Raw genomic sequence first — 16,723 nt, forward strand, 5'->3', positions numbered from 1 at the left:
TCTAAGGCAGGTAAAGAATCCTGTCATAAGATTTAAATCCTCAGAGAGGGAACTTCCCTGGGGCACAGTGGATCAGACTCTGCACTCCCAATGCAGGGGGCCTGGGTTCGATCCCTGGTCAGGGAACTAGATCCCGCATGCATGCCGCAACTAAGAGTTCGCATACCGCAACTAAGGAACACATGTGCTGCAACCAAGGAGCTGGTGAGCCACCACTAAGAAGCCTGCAAGCTGCAACTAAGGAGCCCGCCTGCTGCAACTAAGACCCAGCGCAACCAAATAAGTAAATTTTTAAAAAAATCCTTTTTTTAACACACCTCTAAAAATGTGTCCTCTTTAATGTTAGTGAGGATGAAGAACAAAATAAAATCTATTAGATACCACTGAAGGTTGCTAGAGCATTGACTCATTACTCTGTAAATAGATGAAAAAATTAATTATGTATGCTGCCCTTCCAACGAGAACTGTATTTCAGGGTTAACAAGCATATGGGGAATAGTTCTCCTATTCAGAAGAAATTCAGCTAATAAATGCAGAAGGAATAAAAGAATTAGAAAATCACCATTTAGCAACTCCTAATGAAATAATTTAAGCAGTGGTCATCAATGGAGGATAAAACCTAAGGAGAAAGTTCATTGGGAACTTTTCCATGAAAGGATAACCACCTGAGCCCAGAGATCAATCTTAGCATCACTAAAAGTAAGAGATTCTAATATAACATCCCCATGATGAGGTTCAGCATAGAGTACACAGCACTATCCATGAAAAATCCTTGGCAAAAATGAATATTGAATTTGAATCAAATTCACCTGTAGATATAACCACCAGTCTACAGGATGACAGAGGATAGAAGCTCTAGTAAAATTACACCACAGAAAGTAATCAGCCAAACCAGAATGGAATTTTTTTTAAAAACTGTTTTAGGTTAAAAGAGATACCACCTAGTAATATAATAAAGGAAATACACCAAGAGGGGCTAATTAGTTGGATCCTAATTCAATCAAGCCAACTGTAGTAAGACATTATGAAACAATCAGGGATACTTGAATGTGGACTGGCTATTATATTATATTAAGGAATTATTTATTAATAAATTTGTTAGACGTTATAATGGCATTATTAGGAAGATAATGTTATTTTCTAAGGTGTATTCTAAAATTTTAGTAGTGAAATCAAATAATGTCTCAGATTTGCTTCAAAATACTATACCAAAAAGGGAGGAATAAATGAAACAAGCATGACAAAAAAAATCAATGGTTAGTAAAGCTAGGTGATGGATGGGGGTTCATTGTTCTCTTTACTTTTATTTAGACATCTTCATTTAAATATTTTAATAATGCTTAGGTGCGCTTCCCCTTAACTGGCTTGATTTACATAAAGGTTTTAATACATTGTACTCATTTTCTTTAATCCTTTATCTTACATCTCTTTTAGACAAATGTGTGTGAGAGCCAAGTAAACATTATGTCCACTTCCACATGCTCATCCCTACCCTTCCACAACTACACTATTTGCAGAAAAGCGTCCCTCTATCTACCCATGAGAAGCCACCTGTACAACCATCCTCCTTTCAGACACCCACCAGTGAGAAGCTCTGGACACTGCCTTCCTCCTTCACCACCCTGCTCCCAGTTCCCTAAGGGGCCCCCAAGCTCCCAACCTGATTGGAAGGTGATCTCACTGAACATCATCCAGGTGTCAGCAAAATGGTATTGGCACTTGATGGCACTGGCCATGCGGTGGTGGAGGGGCACCGTGACGAACCGAGCACTGGGGTTGACGTCATCCAGGACAAGGGGGAAGGAGACAGCGTTAGGTTCCCATTCATTGGCTTCAGAGCGAAAGTAGCACTGTACCTCCTTAAAAATCTTCACACCTTTAGCAAACATGTTGTTGCAGTGGACCTGGCAGAGAAAGAGGCATGTGAGTGACAGGGTGACCCTGTTGGATGGCACTGGGGACACAGTGCAACCTAACCCAGTAAGATCTTAGACCTGCCAAATTGCTCTGAACACCACCCTTGGTGAATAACTGGTGCTCTGCAGTCTTGCATTTTTCCCTTCTAGGAATCTCACAGTGGCAGTGATACCTTATAAAACCTGGGCTGCTACCCCAGTCACCTCTTTGCAATTGTGCTCCCCTGTCTACCTCACTGCATGCTGCTGGGAGTAGTGTCCTTATCTGTTAAATGAGGACTAGACCAGCAACTTCTCAGTTCCTTCCTTGCCCTTAACACTCTCTGCTCTATAACCCTCTCAACCACTCCAATCCTCTCAACCATGGCTGCTATCTGCCCAGAATGGAGCTATTCTGAACCACTTTCTCCTATGTACATTCCAAAGCCAGTCCACTTCTTTCAACAGGTTTAGATGAGAAACCTGAAATAATACACAATCCAATATAATTTCATCTTTCTCTTTAGAAATCTCATTTCGACTGCCGGGTATTAGCATTTGTCAGCCAGAGACACAAAACTTAATTATCTCTCTTAATTAAATTCAGTTTAGGTAAAGCCATTCTGATGAGAGCAGCAAATCTTCCTCATAGATATTTTCTGAGATGAGAAAAGAAGGCCTTTAGGAAGGTAGCTTTTTTGTTGTACCTTCCTTGGGATGAATTAACAGTTTTAGTTTATTGAACACACGTAAATGGAACAAGGTTAAGAACAAAATCAAAGAAATACCAACTACAGCTTCAATAGATTTTTCAGATGTTTTGAAATCTGCAAAGTGTTGGATAAGTAGCCTGTGGGGAAGGTAATAATCTTTCCTACAGATGTTTAGGGAATCCTTCTAGAATGCAAGTAAATAGCATAGGATTTCATTCTCCTGTGGACTTAATATATTTATGTAACAAATAGAATATATTTAAAAATGCATTTATATATATGTTTCAGAATCTCTTTCAATTTATTTTTTCTTGATTTGTATTATAAAATTTTTTCTATTTTATATTTTTCCAAAGAATAAGCTCTTGGATTTATGATCATTTCTATAGTGTTCTGACTTTAATTAATTGGTTTATGCATTTATCTTTGATGTTAGACTGATGAACCTAGTGGCAGGGCAGGAATAAAGACGTAGACATAGGGAATGGACTTGAGGACATGGGGTAGGGGGGAAGGGGGAAGCTGGGGCAAAGTGAGAGTAGCATCGACATATATACACTACCGAACATAAAATAGATAGCTAGTGGGAAGGAGCAGCATAGCACAGGGAGATCAGCTCAGTGCTTTGCAATGACCTAGAGGGGTGGGATAGGGAGGGTGGGAGGGAGGCTCAAGAGGGAGGAGATATGGGGACATACGTATGCATATGGCTGATTCACTCTGTTGTACAACAGAAACTAACACAGTATTGTGAAGCAATTACACTCCAATAAAGATTTTTAAAAAAATAATGAAGAACGTATTCAGTACCATGAATTTTATCCAGTGTAGTTTTATATGTATCCCATTTGTTTTGATATATGTAATTTTTCATTTTCTAAATGCTCTGTGGATTTGCTTTTCTTTTAAATGCTGTATTTTAACTATAATCAGGGCAGGGAGGGAAATAGGCAGTACTTTGCCTAAGAAGCAAAAAACTACTCTCTAGAAGACTTCAGTGACCTGAAAGTCGTCTTTTACTTTTCATTTGTATCAGAAAAATTAAAATATGGTAGACACCTGCTTGGCCTGCTAATCCTGAGAAAAGTAGCTCTGAGTCAGCTCCTGAGAGGTTTCTGGCACCTTCTAAATGCAGACATATGCTTTTGAATAATTTTGATCTGTGATAAACTAGTTAAACAGGAGCTGCTGGGGACTCAGGAAGATCAAAGTCAATTGAGCAAATATGGGGACTTTATGGGGACTTTAAAATACATTTCATTATTTGTGTGACTAGAAATTCTCCCAATGATATATAATGAACTGATACACATGTTCATAGGTACATATTGGGTATACACATTATTCAGCAATACAAATAAATTTTTCCTTGAAGCATACACAGTTTTGTTACTGTGCATATTTCCCTCCACCCCCCATAAACCTGTAAAGAATAATGTGTTAACACACGATTGCACACACATTTTACAACTTCCCAAGAGCCATTTATGAGCAACACACTGGCAGATTGGGTATGTGTTGATCTTTCTGTTCTCATCATTTAACTAATAGCTATTAATCCAACTAGGAGATATTATCATCTTAACATGTGAGTGTGATATAGTAGACATGCATTTTCTTTTTGACTCCAGGTTTGTGCCAAGAATAACAAATTTTTATTTACTGGGAATGATACAGTTTCCCTTCTTCAGGGTCCCCATGTCATTCTACATACCTTCTTTTGCAAATAAATAGTGTCTTCCCCCACTGAACTGCAAATTGCCCCAAGGTAGGGACCATTTCTTATTCATCTGTTTACCCCCAGAACCTAGAATTCAGCTTTAACATCTAATCTGGTCACTTTTTGCATGGACTTTTCTTCCATTCCTTTCTCTCTGAAACATACTTGGGATTGAGTAAGAGAAAAGGAAAAACGATCATTTGAGCTAAGTATCAGGAAACTCACCATACCAACAGAGAGGTCCTCAACTCTTACATCCAGGGTAGGCTCTCCCGAAAGGCCCTACCCCAGAGAAAATGGAAATCAGGCCTTAAGTCCCCTCCTCCAGTTCTTCTCATGGTCTGCACTTAACTCTCCCCAGAGCACACCCAGTCTGGGCTTTTCCCAAGTCTTTCAGCTTCCATCCAAGTACTCAATGAAATTTACCTACTCACTCTTAACTACTCTGTAATAATTAACTGAGAAAATAACTTCTGCTATTGCATTTAAGACATTAATTTTTTTTTATTGTTTTACTCTCCCTGAGGTAAAATACTTGCATTTTAATACAGACTTCTGGGTGATGGTGTTTTAGAAAAAAGAAACAAAAAACCTAATAATTTACATTTGAGGCCTTAGAAAAGATTTGGGTTAAAATGACCTCACCTCACCCTTGAATCTCACTCATTGGATAACCAACTCCTCTGACCGGGCAAAGAGTCACGGAGGTCCCACAGAGAAGACAAACTGAAACCCTGGGCCTGAGGTCTAGAATCCGGATGGTGGCCCAGCCAGGAGTCACAGCAATTCCTCCTGTCTGGCCCCAGTCCTTCTTCAAGTTTCTGCTTATAGTTAGGAAAATACTATTATATTTTCAGTGTCTTATTGATGTTCATCATATCTCCTCCTCCTTCTACCCAGGTGGCAGAGATATTTATAACCATAAATGGCTAGAGTAGGCAATAAAGGATATCATTTGTTCACTTGCAAACATTTATTGAGCCTGTATATATTAAGTGCCAGGCACTTGGGTACAAAGATCAGAAAGCAGAGCCTGAGAAGGAGCTTGAGGTCTAGTAAGGGAACCAGACACATAGACAGATAAATGATAATAGATAGGAGACAAAGAACTCTGGGAACAGAACAGTATGGGATCTTCTGCCATGATTTCTTAGTGCTGTGGGCATGGAGGAAACACTCAGGGGTGGGAAGTGGTTCAAAATACAAAGCTCCTTCTTCTTCCATTGAGAATCAGAGCTGCAATGAGACACCCTTACTGATAAGAGCGTGTCCCCTCCCTGCAGAGTGCTGGGCAGGGCCATGGAATGACTTCCAAGGGCCCTCGTCACTACTGCCTTTGTGGGCCACTCCCTCCACAAAAAATATGTTAAAATTATATTTTACAACTGTTTTGTTAAAAAGGTAATAACTTTCGACGTTAAAGCTCATTTCTTTTACTCTGACAGTAAAAGAAGTTAAACCATTTCCATAGGCCTTACAAGTATCGTGGGTCCCAGACACTGTGCCCACTTTGCATAATGGATATGTCCACTCTGGTGTTGAGACAACAACAGCGAAATACATTGTGAAACAGTGACCTAATCTAACATCCTTATTTACAAATGAAGAAACAAGCCCAGAGAGATAAAGTGACTCAAGAAATGCATGCAGCTAGTTAGCAGCAGAATATGTACTTGAATGCCATTCTGCTGGCACCACCCTAGGGTTCTTTCCAGCATGCTTTTCCCTACACCATGATTTTGGCTTCTACGCCTAACTCCACTGACCTTCATAGTAGTAAAATTCCTGATGCGGTCAAACTCAAACATGATCTCGATGTAACCATTGGTGGCACTCTCATTTCTCCAGCCCACGTAGTCATAGCCTGGCCACACATGGTACTCATGGGTCTGGGTGAAATCATCCAGGCCAGACACCCCATCGGTCAACTGGCCCAGCCCTTCAGTCATGCTGCTCAAGCCAAAAGAGGAGAAGGAAAAGGGAGAGAGGAACCTGGAGTTAATTACATATTCATGGAAGAGCTTTTACCCAGTTTCTTCACCCCAGGTTTTGTAAGAGCTGATTATCTTGGAGGTTGAAGAATTATGAAAAATCCAATATATTTTGTAGTACTGACTCATTTATCCTGCATCAGTGGAGAACTAAGAATTTCATATAAATGAATTTTACAAAATATTTGATGCTTAACTCTATAATAGCAAAGCTTTTAAACACCTTTTTTTAAATCATTTTATATGAAAAGCTTTCTATGATCTATTATATCCTTACCTGCTCTTATATACTTAACATAACAAGTCTTTATATAATGATTCAATATTATCAAATGCATTTGACTAATTCATCCATTAATGAGTAAATGAATGAATGCACAGAACAAATACTACAGCAGATGGTGGCACTTGCTCATCACTAAATGAATGGTCCCAGAGCTGGTTGGAAACTTTTCTGACTCTCCTTTGACTGAATGTTGTCATTGTTCAGTGAATCAAATCCAGGGAAGCCAGTCATGCCTTCTTCTACCCCACATCTCCAACAACTTGCTTCAATATCGAACAAAAGGGGGAAAAAATAACTTCTAACAAATTTAAATACTGATTTATATTTAACTTTAATTACATTTGCAGAATACTAGACTCATAGAGTAAAATGTATGGACCAAATGAGAGTCTCAGGCACTGGATTTAGTTTTATTTTCTAGCTTGGCAGCCTTTTCACTTCCGAGTGTAAGGCTCTGTTTGAATGGCTGAGTTTGCCAGAAGCCTGACTGCTGGGTGGGGTGGATGTGTATTGATGTTAATTTGACTACGTGAAGAACATAAAGAGACCCCCTTCCTTCTGTTTATGGAGGGACAGAACAAGAACCCATCGTGTGGAACTTCTCTCTCCTCAAGCTCTGGAAGATATGTCAAGAGTCTCCCAAATGAAGAGATTGGGATATTCACCCTCAAGCAATTATCCATGTGACCCATGAGGTTATAGGCAGACCAATGTTATGTAAAATTTGTGAATTACCAAAAAAAAAAAAAAAAGGATTAAGAGTGATTATGCCAGCCTTACAGATACATTTTTAAATATATTTGTTCATTGAAAAATGTTTGGCAAATTATAAAATTTGACTGGCCTTATCCACAGTGACCAGAGCCTGGATCTCCCTTCCAAGGTTTTGCCATCTTTTTCTTCTCTCTACAGATCAGAAGGCTAGGAGAACATAAGTTTACTTGCAATGAATATATTTCCCATTATCCCCAGAAAAATAAATCCCCATGAAAGTCTTCAGAAAAGCAGTACAAATTTAAAGGAATGCTTATTCAATTTCTCTTTCATCAAAATTTAATCAATAAGGAAAGAAACTTTCCCTGTTTACTTCATATACTTTAGAATTGTTAGAATTTCTACAACAGTATATATTACTTTTAGACTTTTTTTAAATTTAAATAAGTAACTTTTGATACTATGACTATTTATTTCCTGAGAGCTTGAATTAGGTAACTCTGTATCTCATCACTTAGCCACCCCCCAGCTAGATATCTCATGACCTCAATTATTAGGCGGAAGCTGACTGTGTCTAAATCTCTGTGATTATTTTGTTATTTTTCCTCTGGGGTTCATCCAGAGCCATATTTCCAGTTACCTGCCTTATTTCTCTATTTGAATGTCCTGTCAGTCCCTTGAACTTATATTCCAAACTGAATTCATCACCATCCCCTTCTAAACTAAGTCTTTCACCTAGGTTTCCCACTTCAGTCAATTATACTTCTCTTCCATATCCACTAAGAGTCCCTGGCACATGATAAGCATTCAAAATATGTTTGTTGAATGAATAAATGTCGTCTCCATTGTTTTACCTAGACTATTGTTTCATCTAACTCTTTTTCTCACATTACTGTCTTGCCCCCTGTATCCAATCAGACTACAAATGTTCCCTAAATGAGTATCTTTCTCATTCCCATTCCCACAGTCAGCATTATGGCCTGGGTCATTAATCCTTTTCATCTGACAGAATTTGGAATTAGAAAATATCCCCCTCATCTCCTCCTTTCCTATTCAAATCTAATCTTTGAATGCAGCTTGATTAATCTGTCTGAAGCACAGCTCCCATCATGCTCTTCCCCAGCTTTAAAAACCTTCAGTGACACATTGTGTTGATGATGTTCGTAAAGAAGAACTCCTCCTCCTCCCCTCTTCTTCCTGCCCCTGACATTCAAGTTCCTCCAAAATATGACAAAATCCGCCTTGCTATGCTTCTAATCTACTGCCTTGCTACGTAAATATGGCCCATGGTTAACTAAACTGCTGATCTTTCCCAGACATTCCCCTAAACTTTACAACCATGATTCTTTTGTCATCAGGGTATTCCCTCTGCCTAAAATGCCATTTCAAGATTCTTTGCCTGTGAAAGTTCTACCCATCCTTTGGGGTCATTTCAGATTTCATCTATTCTATTACGTTTTAACTGGCCCTCCAATCAGATAATAACTTACATGTATATAGCACTTTATCTCTACAAAATGCTTTCCTTATATACTTTTTTTTAATCACTTCAGCCTCATAGCAAACAAATAATTTTAAGAGATGAATCCAGGTGTTTTCACTCCCAATGCTCTGTTTTCCTTCTATAGCTTCCTTGTTTCTTTGAATCCCAAAGCACTCATTGTGTATCTCTTACTCTTATGCTTGTATCATAGTAATTTATATCCCGGTTTAGTCCCCATTCCTAACTGCGAGCGTCTTAAAGGTAGAACCAATGACTTTATTATATTTGAATCCCTACCAAATTCCTTGCACATAGTAACAGTTGATTAGCAAAGACTTACTAAACTAAACTGAATTCAATTGATCTCTGATTTCCTCTGTGCCTTGAGTTGATGGCAGTTGGGTGTGGCTAAGTGAAATGATGCCAAGACAGATTATGTAAAAGGGGAAGAACAGTGACTAAGTAGATGGAAAGGAAGTGATTAGTAACAGAAGACCGGATGAGTCGGGCATGGAAGCTTCACACAAGGCATGGAAGCTGGAGGGCAGTAGTTTATTCTTCACACCTAAGACAATGGAAGTGCTGTAATTCCACACTCCTCTTCCTGAGACTCACTAATCTCTCTCTCAACCACCAGCAACCTCCATCATCTGGTGTGGACTTCACTATGGTCTAACCTCTCTGCCAGGCTCAATCTTTGCAGACAAAGATTAACCTAAGAGAGAAAAGTGTTGAAGTGGGGTAGAAGAAGAACGGCAAGACTTGGAGTGAATTGGGATAGGTGGGAACATCTCTCATCCAACCCTAAATTCATTCTGTATCTGAACATACTTCACCATGGCCCTCCCTTGGTTCATTTCAGGTATCCACTGGTCCTTCTGCTGTTCCAAGTTTTAGCTTCTGCTATAGTCGGGCCATTCTGGTCCTCATCCCTGATTCCCTTCCTCTGCTCTCTGCTACCTACCTCCTCTGCTCCAATTATCATCTCATCCTAGAATCTTTCCTTGTCTATTGTAATAGTCTTACATTACTATATCTTAATAGTCTTCTTTTCACAATTTCTAAAGCATTTACATTTCTGGGGTTCATTCTTTCTGAACTTCTTTATCTGTCCAGTTTATTATACTTGTAACTTCAAATCTTCTGTCCCTTTGTCTCCATAAGTAGGCTATTATTTGTGTCAGACCACACATCTTGTTTTGAGGGTCAAAAATTATGGCTACGGTACTTAGAGCCATACCACAAAGCTTAGTCCTTACTTTGTGTAATTTGTTGTTTTCCTTCTGATTACTTTGTCTTCCCAAACTAGGCTCTTAGTTCCTTCCAAATAAAGACTACATATTTTACTTCACCTAAATTTATCTCACAATGCCTAGTATAAGGGCTAAATAAACATTGGCTAGTTGACTGATTGAGTCCTTGATTATTGTTCCCAGGTCATGATGAAATATTATTCTCTTATGGTGGCCATTCCCCCACTCTGATGATTAAAGTTTCCCAGAATTTACCTGTACCCAACGGCCCCATCATAGACAGAATCGTTCAGATAAATGACGGAGCCTCCTGGTAGTACAAACTGCTGTCCAGCTGGAGCATTATAAGACACCAAGCCATCTGCCAAAGGAAACACAGATGTGTCAGTGCCTTTGGGAAGGAGATGCACCTGCTGCTCAGAACAACTATCCCAGGGAGCTACCTGAGGCTTCAAGACTGCAATCTTGAGCAATGTGTCCACCTAGGACTCAATCTGGGCACACAGGGAGTACTCCTCAGCAATAGTCAGCAAAGTGACTTGGAATGCAGTATGCCAGGTGTGGGGCACCAAGCCCTGGGTGGATGAATAATATTCCTTTCTTTACTCTAACCAAGAGGGGATCACTTCTTGGTGATTAGTAATTCCGGTGAAATTCTTGGTGAAAGTAATTCCTCTTTCTGATTTGATTGCCTTTATTTCCCAGGGGCTGGGGTTTTTAATAAGGTCTACACACTCTCTCTAGAGACCTACCTAGCCAGACACAGCCATAAAGCTCCACCCTCATGCACACATTCATGGAGTGATCAGTGACTGGGATAAAGCGGACAAATCTGGCCACAATGGGTGGCTCCAAGTCCTTTAGGAAAATGTCATAGGGGTTGCTATTTCCATCCAGCACCTGAGGAGAGATAAAAGAAAGAGTGAGAAGATGCTATGAAGTTATGTTGACTCTTCTTCATTCCCCAAGTCATTATCTCTTTGATGGAACCTCTCCTTTTAATTCAAGGAGCAGAATGTAACCACTCAGCAGCCTTGCTATCCCTATGTGTGCCCCCCACCCCACCCTCCTTCATCTTGGGTTACACATTTACAAGGGCATCCCAGGTCTGCAGACACACATACCTACATAGACAACCTGTGTACTTCCTCTTCTAGTCTAAGTCAAAATATGGTCCCAGACATCCCAGGGTCTGGATGTGTCTTCTTCTCACCTGTTTCCCATGCCTGTTCCGCCAAGAGATCCAGCGAGTGCCATCCCGACTGTAATTGATCTTGTACATGGGGGCAAACTCAATGCCATGGCCCCCTGCATGGCGCCCCTGGGTCCCCACCAGAGTGATAAAGTGCAGGGTGTGCAAGTCAATCTGCAGAAACTCCTTCAGGTCATCAGGTTCCACTGGAATCTCAGGACACCAGGCTCCGTCCCCTTCTTCTGAGTCCAGCCTTGATTGATGAGGGTTGGGGGTAGAGGAAGGAACCACGAAACCACAGAGTTATTTACCAGTCCCCAGCAAGCAGCTGCCCAGTGCTGAAGAGAGAGAGCAGGCTGGCAGTCTAGTCCAGATGGACTTTTTGGGCTCTCCCTACCAGTCTGACTGTCACCACAGTACCCACTTGTGGTCAGTTCCCTCTTCCTGGGGCACCATGAAACCCAGAAAGACAGTCACCACCAGGGAGCTAGAGGCCTTCAGATGACATGGAGCCTTTATTTCCCATCCTGATTTAGAGATCTCAAGGGAGGTCCCATGCAGTGAAACCCTTCTTACCCTCTATTCCCCACTGAGTTATTTTACCACCCTCACCCCCACCCCCCATTTTCAGTCTCAGCATAACAAGGCTAACCACTCCTTGCCTGGATATCAAGTTATAAGAGTGGGGAGGGAGGAATCATAAGATCTGTAGTGTGGGTTGTGTTATGTAGTGGAATTTTAACCAGCAGGGCGAGCATGGCAGCTCAGCAAAAAACCATGGAAACCTATGGTGAAAGTGAGGGGTAAGAGTATGTCAGGGAATAGTAAATAATCTGGTTTCATTTTACTACCTCCAGGCTGAGCTACCCACAAACAAAACTGTGAACTCATTATAAGGCTTATTTTGGGACGCTCTTACCCCTTTCCCTCTTCCCTGGAATGTGCCTTCTCTCACAGACGGCACCTACTCATTGTTGCTCCCTTCCAACCCCACCAAACTTCACTCTAATCTTTCATACACTAAGACAGAAATCATGGAGAAGGTTTACAGGATTGCTTTTCCTATGGATGATTCCATTTTAACAGAAATCAATGCTTTACACCAAAAGAACTAGATTGCAGGAAGAAGGTTACTTCCTAAAAGCTGAATAGTTTTTGACAATAATTTTTGACAAGCAATAGTTTATTGCTTTAAAGGACCCCTGATATTAGACCACAAGAAACCCAACATACTTTGTTTATGGATGAGGGTGGCCCTTCTATGTGAGGTATCCTTGAGAGGAGGGAAGAATTTGTTGGATGCCTCAATGTCTATTTAAGGCCTCGATGCCTTGCACTTTGATTGATGTTTCACAGACACCCACTGAGAAGAGGACTATGTCTCCTAACTCTCAGTGACCTACCTAATCTGCACTTTTCCATGTGTACCACTGTAGTCCACTTCCTGCAGTAGCTCATGGTGAGAACGTGAGATAAAGCAAGTGCACTGCATATCATAAGTCGATCTGCTGTGGGTGGTGTGGCTCTAGGGCCCCTGTGGTTAGGGTGAGGTTGCTAGACCAGCACGTGCTGCCAGGCCCCAAATTCTCTGCATGAAAACATGCAGAGCAGGTCCACTTTGATGTCCTTCCCCCATTCCCACCAAGTACCACACTTCTTCCTTAGACCCTTGAGTCAGTAATTCTGTCCAACCCAGAGCTCAGGTTTTCTTGAGGCATCCATTCTCACCTTCCATATTTGGCAGCTGTGGACTCTGACCACTGACTAGAAGCTGTGATGTCCTCATCTGGAATGTGGCCTCCTGACATGCCCAGAGGATAGCGGCATATGGCTGAACCAAGAGAAACCAAAGAGAAAAGAGAGGAAATCCTTTTATTTTATTTTCAGAGACCCCCAGCTAGAAGGCAATTGATTATTAGACAGGAAAGAGGGACTAGGTCCCTCTATGACCCCAGTTTGACCACTGTGACTCTCTAAGCTTTTTCTTCCTGGTCCTGCCTCCAAACTTATTAGTGTTCAATTTTCCAAGCATTGAACCTCAGCCAACTTTATCTTTTGGTCCAAACTCTGACAATACTGTTATGTGCTGATTTATTCTTTTATTTGGTAATAACTCTATGACCCATCCCCATTTCCTTATTAGCAGACATGCATTTCTAATCAGTTTCCCAACAGTGGTGAGTCGTCTTCATAATCACTAGGTACCTTTTATGATCCATAGCATTTTCTTTTCCTAGGTAGCTGATTTCATGAAACTATGGAGCAGAGCTAAAAAAAAAAAAAAAAAAAAAAAAAAAACAAACTCTCCTATAAAGGTACTGAACACACAGCTTTGGCCCCCATTGGTACCATGTTTTGGACTCTGGCTAAAAATAATAACCTCTGGAATTGGACTTCCTCCTCCATCCAAGATAGAGTAATAAAGACCAGATTTATTCTCCTGGGTGAAACAACCAGAAAACGGGAATAGTATATGAAAAATTGGATTTCAACATAATGAATATCAGACAACAAAGTGCAGCAATCCCTGAGAGACAGGAAACAAAGAAGATGAACCCCACAACTGCAAAAGCTTACTTCCATGAGAGAACGTCCAGCCTGTAGCACAGTAAGTGAAAACTCAGGCAGAGGCTGGAGGATTCCCTGAGCTCAGAAGACAAAGGTAAGAGTCTGTAGAGGTCAAGGGGACTAGAGCTCTTAGGACATAGGATTGCCGATAAAATACAGGATCCTTGGCTAAATTTAAATTTCAGATAAACAATGAATAATTTTTTAGTACAGATATGTCCCATGCCAAAAAAAAAAAAAAAAAAAAAAACAGGCTTTAAGAGAAGCAGAGAAATAGAACCTATAATAAGAAAAATAAATAAATCAGTTGAAACTGATTCAGAATTAATATAGAAGTTAAGTTAGAAAAGATGAACACCAAAATAGTTATAACTGTGTTGCATATGTTCAGAAATATAAGGGGAGCTATAGAGGATAGAGAAAAGAGGTAAATCAAATTTCTAGAGATAAAACTTGAATGTGTGAGATGAAATACACTGTATGGAATTAAAAGCAGATTGCATATTGGAGGGAAAAAAATAGGAACATAAAGACAACTATAGAAACTATCCAAAATGAAACAATGAAAGAAAAGAGAATCAATCAATCAATCAATAAACAAAAAGCAGAACATCAGTAAGATATGAAACAATTTAAAACATCTAGATATACATGTAAATGGATACCTTGAAAAAGAGGAGGGAGGAAGACAGAAAATTATTTGAATAAAAAATGGTGGAAAATTGTTTTAATTTGATGAAAATTATAAACCCAAGAAACTTAACAACCTGAAGCACAAGAAACATGAAGAAAACTACACTACAGTATATCATAATCCAATTGCTTACAGCAGACAATACAGAGAAAATTTTTAAAGCATCTAGAGGAAAAGGACACATTATGCAACGAGGACCAAAGATAAAGATGACAGCAAATTTCCCAAAATGGCAATTACATGGTAAATATATAAGGTGATTTTTAATGTTATTTATATCTCTTTAAGTGGTAACTGGCTATTTAAACAAAAATAATAACAACATATTGTGGTGTTTACAACATACACAAAAGTAAAATGCATGACAACAATAGCATAAAGGCTTAAAGGGAAAAATGGAAGTTATCTTGTTGAAAGGTTCTTATACTCTATGTGAAGTGGTATAATATCACTTGAAGATAGACTTAACTTAGTTAAAGATGTATACTGCAAACCCTAAAGCAAGCACTAAAGTAATATTTTTTAAAAGACTTATAGCTAATAAGTCAAGAAAAGATAAAACAGAATCATTAAAATTCAATTAATTGAAAAGAAGGCAGAAGAAAAGGAAACAAAGAGCACAGGACAAATAGAAAACAAATAGCAAGAATATAGATTTTAAGTTAATCATATAAAAACTCCCATTAAATATAAATGGTCTATATACCCTAATTAGAAAGTAGAGATTTTCAGATTGGACTTTTTTAAAAAAGCAAGTTTAAACTACATATGGTCTATGAGAAACACACTTTAAATATAAAAACACAGATAAGTCACAAGAAAATATGGAAAAAATATACCATGAAAACTTAATCAAATGAAAGGTGAAGTGGTTATATTAATACCAGACACAAAAAATTTCAAGACAAGGAATAAAGATGGTATTTCACAGTGATAAAGGGGCTTGTTCATCAAGAATACATGACAGTCCTAAATACTTATGCATCTAATAACAGAGTTTCACAATAAATGAAGCAAAAAAAAAAAAATTACAAAATAATGGACAAATCCACAATTGTAGTTGGAGATTTCAATTATTCCTCAACTAACTTCTTTCCAAAGAAGACATATAGAAGGCCAATAGGTACATGAAAAGAGCTTAACATCACTAATCATCAAGGAAATGCATATCAAAACCACAGCAAGATAGCACACATCTGTTAGAACGGCTATTATCAAAAAGAGCAGAAATTACAAGTATTGGCAAGGATGTGTAGAAAAGGGAATGCTTGTGCACTGTTGGTGGAAATGTAAGTTGGTTCAGCCACCATGGAAAACGATATGGAGGTTCCTCAAAAAATTAAAAATAGAATTACTATGTAACCTAGCAATTTCACTTCTGGGTATTTATCTGAAGAAAATGAAAACACTACTCAAAATGATATATGCACCCCCATGTTTACTGCAGCATTATTTACAATAGCTAAGTTATGGAACAACCTAAGTGTCCATTGATGGATGAATGGATAAAGAAGATGTGCTATATATACACATACATACCATACATATGGTTTATTTAACCATAAAAAAGAATGAAATCTTGCCATTTGTGACAACACGGATGGATCTTGAGGGCATTATGCTAAGTGAGATAAGTCAGACAGAGAAAGACAAATATCATATGATTTCACTTACACGTGGACTCTAAAAAACAAACAACCGAAGGAAAAAAAAAAGCTCATATATACAGAGAACAGATTGGTTGAGCCAAATGGGTATAGGGGATCAAAAGGGACAAACTTCCAGTTACAAAATAAATAAGTCACAGGGATGCAATGTACAGCATGGGACTTAATAATCTGTATTGCATATTTGAAAGTTACAAAGAGAGTAGATTTTAAAAGTTCTCATCACAAGAAAAAGTTATTTTTGTAACTATGTATGGTGATAGATGTTAACTTAGGCTTATTATGGTGACCATTTCTCAATATATACAAATACAGGATCAATATGTTGTATACCTGAAACTAGTACACTGTTATACGTCAATTATAACTCAATTTTAAAAATTATATTGGAATTTCCAGATAAAGCAATAAGTCAAGGGAAAAAAATAGTAAAAGGCACCCATATCGGAAAGGAAGACATAAAACTGCCTTTAATTGCAGATAACAGGATCAGTTATGTAAGAAATCAGATGAAATCTACAATAAAGCTACTACTAGAACTAAAAAA

General features: G+C 39.0%; 1 protein-coding gene across 3 annotated transcripts in view; it reads right to left on the reverse strand.

The window, feature by feature from the left end:
* The window catches only part of DDR2 (discoidin domain receptor tyrosine kinase 2), a 159,506-nt gene that overhangs the window by 23,957 nt on the left and 118,826 nt on the right, over positions 1–16,723 (reverse strand). For all 3 annotated transcript variants that reach the window (XM_082466720.1, XM_082466721.1, XM_082466719.1), the window contains 6 exons: positions 12,976–13,078; positions 11,269–11,500; positions 10,808–10,955; positions 10,311–10,416; positions 6,095–6,278; positions 1,661–1,904 (listed from right to left, as the gene is read on the reverse strand). In XM_082466720.1, coding sequence (XP_082322846.1) covers positions 1,661–1,904; positions 6,095–6,278; positions 10,311–10,416; positions 10,808–10,955; positions 11,269–11,500; positions 12,976–13,078 — 1,017 coding nt within the window. The remainder of the gene's footprint in view (positions 1–1,660; positions 1,905–6,094; positions 6,279–10,310; positions 10,417–10,807; positions 10,956–11,268; positions 11,501–12,975; positions 13,079–16,723) is intronic.

The sequence above is a fragment of the Balaenoptera physalus genome (assembly GCF_965194825.1).
Source record: "Balaenoptera physalus genome assembly, chromosome: 1".
Taxonomy (NCBI): Eukaryota; Metazoa; Chordata; class Mammalia; order Artiodactyla; family Balaenopteridae; genus Balaenoptera; species Balaenoptera physalus.